At 49.9% G+C, this 6,000-nt stretch overlaps 1 protein-coding gene across 1 annotated transcript in view; it reads left to right on the top strand.

Annotated features, from left to right (window-relative positions):
* CIB2 (calcium and integrin binding family member 2) overlaps positions 1–6,000 on the top strand; it is a 24,041-nt gene that overhangs the window by 7,439 nt on the left and 10,602 nt on the right. Inside the window, exon 2 of the mRNA XM_035259378.3 lies at positions 299–333. Coding sequence (XP_035115269.1) covers positions 299–333 — 35 coding nt within the window. The remainder of the gene's footprint in view (positions 1–298; positions 334–6,000) is intronic.

The following is a 6,000-nucleotide window of genomic DNA, read 5'->3' as shown; positions in this document are numbered from 1 at the left end:
CGCCTACCTGTGAACGCTCCATCTCCCTCCTAAATGTGTACCCTGAAGCATACTGCAGCCCCCCACCATGAGCTAAGCTCCCTAGGCCTAGCCCAGGATGGACAAAGGTTTGGGAAGGCATTCTCTATACCCACTAGAACCAGCTGTCCCCAGCAGGTGAGGGTGGGGTGTAGAGGACAGTAGTGACTCTTCTGTACCCAGTCCAGGGCTGTCCCCTATGAGGCCCTGTGACATCGAGGCCTCGGAGCAGGAAAGGAGACTGGAAGCCGCATAGTGACTGTGTGTTTTCCTTCAACAGGACTGCACTTTCTTCAATAAGAAGGACATCCTCAAGTAAGTATGACTTGTTCCCACTGCCGGGACTGGGTCTGGGGCCGGGCAGCTGGGGCGCCCCGCATGGGCTGGCTGTGCTAGCTGGGGCTGAGGCGGAGCATCGGCCTCTGTCAGCAGCCACATTCAGGTCCCCACTCTGCCACTGGGCTGCTGGGTGGAGTTAGAGCTTCCCACTCCTCCCAGAGCCCAGATCCTCCTGCTGGGAAATGGACATCTACTTACTACACGCTGGGCTTTGGGTGGGTGGTTTCAGGCACATTCTCATTTCATCCTCATGGTGACCTTGTAATAAAAGAATCCATTTAACTCCATTTTACAAATAGAGCTTAGCAACTTGGCCAAAGTCACAGAGCCAGGGACTCAAGGGTCAGCCTCTGACTCCAGGTCTCTTGCTATTTCACTGCATCCTGGGTCCTGCTATAGCACAGAGTCCTTGGACTAGGAGTCCCTGAGTGCCCTCTGACTCCAGCTTTGATGTTCTTCCACTCCTGAGACCTCTGAAAGTTAAGGGCATGCCCATCACTCCTGTGCTGTTCATTGGGGTCTGCTTCTTCCCAGGGCAGCCCTTCTCCTCATTGTTGGTGGGGGTGAGGGTATACCTGGATGGGAAGGATGAAGGGGACTGGCAGCCTCAGAACCCCAGAAGCAGACGGTGAGCAGAAATCACTGAATACCAAGAAACCCGCCCCACGGGCCTCGCTGGACCCCTCTGCCTGGGCTATCAGGTGGCACTAAAAGCCAGCAAATTCCCAGGATCACTTTCCCTGGAGATCGATGGTCAGGCTGGGACCAGAGCCCACTGCAGCTTCCCAAGAGAGCCGTGCTGCAGCCTGTCACTGCCCCAACCACTGTGATCATTCAGGCAGTGCCTCTCGGCTTTCCTCTCCACCCCCGCTGCTGTTCCAACTTGTCTCCTGCATGGGCAGGGGACACCCCACTTCCACCACCTTAGAGAGTCGACAAGGGGTAAAGCCCTCAGGCCTGGCATCGGCAGACCTAGGCTCTACTCCCACTTCTCAGCTCTGTGGCCTTGGGCAACCATTTGACCTTCCCTGAGCCTCAGTTTTCTTTTGTAAAATGGGGATGGCGAAACCTACCCTCGTAGCATTGCAACACTGGGGTATAGTGTTTGATAAGTGGGATTTGCTCTGTAGCTTGAGAAATGTCAGGGGCGAGGTCCCCATTTGGACAGGATGGCTCTAAGTATTGGAATAACATGGCTGTCACCCCGGCCATTCATGTGGCACCTCTTACCTTTCAAAGTTCTTGACATGGAGCCTCATTTGAGCCTCACCAGGGAGCTTTGGATCCCCTGCTTTTGTAGATGTCAAGCCCAGCCTGCCTGTCTTCTGAGGCCCATGGCCATTTTCATTCTGGCAACAAAAGCCCCTTGCCCCGGCCTTTGCACTGGCTGTCCCCACTCCCCAGAGTGTCCTCCTCTCCTGTAACCACAGCACTGCTATGTATACTTCCAGACCCAACTCCGGAATCATCTCCTTTATAAGCATCCCCAACACCCTGCCACCCTCGTGCTCCCCCAGCTGCTCTAACAGAGTTCTTGGGCCCAGGTACCCAGCTCCCCACCAGACTTGCTATCAGGCAGGACTGACGGGGGCATGGCACCTGTTAGCCACAAGTGAGCATATGAAGAGTGTATGGGAGAAAGACAGGTAGGATTGGCTGAGGGAGAACATTCCAGGCTGGGGAGCACAGGGGTGAGAGACAGGCCAGCTTCTCCCGCTCCCACTCCTACCCCTATCCTCCAGTGGTCTTATTGAGCGAAGCAAGGTTGCCTGTATGGGGAAGAGAAGAGAGGAGCTTGAAGGCCAGTCCAGGAATCAGATCCGATATGATGGGCTTTGGGGGTTGTGTTAGTCCATTCTAACGCTGCTATAAAGAACTGCCCGAGACTGGGTAATTTATAAAGGAAAGAGATTTAATGGGTTCACAGTTCCACATGGCTGGAGAGGCCTTAGGAAACTTATAATCATGGCAGAAGGAGAGGCAAACACGTCCTTCTTCACATGGTGTCAGGAGAGAGAAGTGCTGGGCAAAGGGGGGAAAGCCCCTTATAAAACCATCAGATCTCCTGAGAACTCACTATCACGAGACCAGCATGGGGTAACCACCCCCATGATTCAGTTACCTCCCACCAAGTCCCTGCCATGACACGTGGGGATTCTGGAAACTACAATTGAAGATGAGATTTGGGTTGGGAAACAGCAAACCATATCAAGGGTATCCCTGGCCTCTTGGAAAATGGGGGGCTCCAGGCAGGTGAGAGGACTTGGGGAGGGGTGTCCTGGCTCCCTGTAGCCCTGGCCTGCCCACCTCTGCACACTTCAGCACCCTAGGTTCTAATTCAACACCAGAGCAAATCCTAAGCCTGAGGCCCCGTCTGCAGCATGGGAATGACATTGCTTGCAGGAGTGGTCTTCTCACGGGCCCCTGTGTCCGGGAGGGCTGGGTGACGGTGCTGTGAAACAATGAAAAGAGCTACCTGGAGTTTTGCTGCTCACCTGTGCATCTCAGGGAAGGGTAGTAAGACAAGACAGGATTCCAGATTGCCTGTCCCTGGAGGGACCAGGCAAGGCCGTGATGGCTCAATTCGTTTCAGCCCCTTCGCTTTTCTCCAGCCTTCTGTGGTGAGGCCAGCATGACTGACCGCCCCTGCAGGAGAGCCCTCTCATGTCCAAGAGCCCAGAGCAAGGTCAGCTGCAGAGCCAGGCTGTCCAGCCCCAGGCCTCTGCTCGCCTTCCCTGCTCCCAAGCGCCTTTCAGGGATGCTACCCCCACCCCCACTGGGATGGTTTTCTTAGTAAGCTGCTCCCTGAGTACTGACCAGATGGCGAGGAGGAAACTTGAGCGGGAGGTTTTTCTTTGCAGGTTGGGGCCCAGCTCTCCAGCAGCTTTGGGGCAGTGATACCGCGTCACAGATAGCCCGCCTCCAATTCTCCTTCCCTCTGCCCTGCCCCCACCCAGGCAGATCCAATTGCTCCCCAGGACACAGCTCCTCCATTCCTCCATTGAGCCCAGTGGGCAGCCCACCCCATTCAGTCACCTTGCTTTTTATAGGTGAGAGCTTGGCATTTCGACTTCCCTTGTCCCATAATTAGGCTGTGTTCCTTAATCAGTGGGACAGGAGTCCTTGTCTTCTTAGGACACGCAGAGGCCCATCCAGCCAGCACCCCATGGTGTTTGCCTATTTGTTATTTTATTGTTTATTTTCGCAAACTCTTAAAAGCTTTGTGTAACCTCTTTTAATTACTTATTACACATATACATAATGATTGTAGAAAAATTAGAAAATGAAACTAGTCAACAGAAGACAAAAAATTACCTATAAGTCTATGACCCAGAAATCATTGCTGTTAATCTTTTAGTATATATTATGCCAGTGTTTTCTTTTGTATGTGTTTATCAAAAAGTCAGATCTTGGTTGGGTGCAGTGTGGCTCCTGTAATCCTAGCACTTTGAGAGGCCAAGGCAAGTGGATCATTTGAACTCAGGAGTTAATGATCAGGCTGGCCAATGTGGTGAGACCCCTGTCTCTATAAAAAAAAAAATACAAAAATTAGCGAGGTGCGGTGGTGTGTGCCTGTAGTCCCAGCTACTTGAGAGGCTGAGGTAGAGAATTTCTTGAGCCCGGGAGGTTGACTTTGCCATGAGTTGAGATTGCACCACTGGACTCCAGCTTGGGCAACAGAGCGAGAACTTATTTCAAAAAAAAAAAAAAAAGGTCAGATGGTATTTTTTTGTAATATGCTTAAAATTGGTCAGGCAAGATGGCTCATACCTGTGATCCCAGCACTTTGGGAGGCTGAGGCAGGTGGATCACAAGGTCAGAAGTTCAAGACCAGCCTGGCCAACTTGGTGAAACCCTGTCTCTACTAAAAATACAAAAATGAGCTGGGCATGGTGGCATGTTGCTATAATCCCAGCTACTCGGGAGGCTGAAGCAGGAGAATTGCTTGAACTGGGACTCAGGAGGCAGAGGTTGCAGTGAGCAGAGATTGCGCCGCCGCACTCCAGCCTAGGCTACAGAGCGAGACTCTGTCTCAAAACAAAAATGCTTAAAATTGCTTTTCCTTAGGCAAATTGTAAAATTAGGTAAGAAAACTAAAGAAAATAGTATGGTGGATCCTCAAAAATAAAATCACCACATGATCTAGCAATTCTACTTCTGGGGATGTACCCAAAGGAATTGAAAGCAAAGTCTTGAGATGTTTGTATACCCACATTCATAGCAGTATTATCCACAAAAGGCGGAAGCAATCCATCAGTAAAGGAATAGATGAACAAAATGTGGTATGGACAAACAATAAAACACTATTCAGCCTTCAAAGGAAGGAGAGTCTGGCCCACGCTACACCATGGATGGACCTTAAAGACATGCACAGTGAAATAGGCAGTCAAAAAAAAGTACACTATAGGGTTCCACTTACATGAGGTACCTAGAGTAGTCAGACTCCAAGGGACAGAAAGTAGAATAGTGGTTGCCAGCAGCTGGGAGGAGGAGGAATTGATTAGTAGAGAGCTTCAGTTTTGGAAGACGGAGAGAGTTCTGGAGGTAGGTCAGTGGTGGTGATGGTTATGTAAGAATGTGAAGCTCAAGCTCCTGGGTTCAAGTGGTCCTCCCACATCTGCCTGGGACTATAGGCACATGCCACCATGCCTGGCTAATTGTTATACTTTTGTTATAGAGATAAGGGTCACACTATTTTACCCAGTTTGTCCCAAACTCCTGGGCTCAAGTGATCGGCTTGCCTCAGCCTCCCAAAGTGCTGGTATTATAGGTGTAAGCCATCATGCCCGGCCTCTCCTATGTACTTTAAATTGTCCCTTCCTGTATACTTTAAATGATTACTGCATTACTTATAATACCTAATACAATGTAAATGCTATGTAAAGAGTTGCTATACTGTATTGTTTAAGGAATAAGGACAAGAAAAAAATCTATACGTGTTGAGTGTAGATGCCATTTTTTTTCCCCAGATATTTTCCATCTTCAGTCGACTCATGGATGCAGAACTCATGGACCTGGAGGGCTTTTAGTATGTTGACTAGTGCTCCTGGGGAGAAATGTTACATGATAATGGTGATTATAGGCATCCCACATTGAAAGATATATCCCCAGTATATACAAAACTTAGCTGGGCATGGTGTGGGTGCCTGTAGTCACAGCTACTGAGGAGGTCGAGGCAGGAGAATTGCTTGAACCCAGCAGGTGGAGGCTGTGTTGAGCCGAGATCGAGCCACTGCACTTTAGCCTGGGTGACAGTGTGAGACTCAAAAGGGTGTCGCTCTCTCTCTTTTGTTTTTGAGACTCAAAAGAAAAGAGAGAGTGATACCCTTTTGTTTCTGCTCCTCAGAAAAACTCCTTTTGATTCCATTTTACTAAGAATTTTAAGTTTTTTTGTTTTGTTTTGTTTTTTGTTTTGAGACGGAGTTTCACTCTTGTTACCCAGGCTGGAGTGCAAAGATGCGATCTCGGCTCACCGCAACCTCCGCCTCCTGGGTTAAAGCAATTCTCCTGCTGGGACTACAGGCACGCACCACCATGCCCAGCTAATTTTTGTATGTTTAGTAGAGACAGGTTTTCACCTTGTTGACCAGGATGGTCTTAATCTCTTGATCTCGTGATCCACCCGCCTCGGCCTCCCAAAGT

This window comes from Callithrix jacchus, chromosome 8, assembly GCF_049354715.1.
Source record: "Callithrix jacchus isolate 240 chromosome 8, calJac240_pri, whole genome shotgun sequence".
Taxonomy (NCBI): Eukaryota; Metazoa; Chordata; class Mammalia; order Primates; family Cebidae; genus Callithrix; species Callithrix jacchus.
This window is presented reverse-complemented; position numbering and strand designations above follow the sequence as displayed.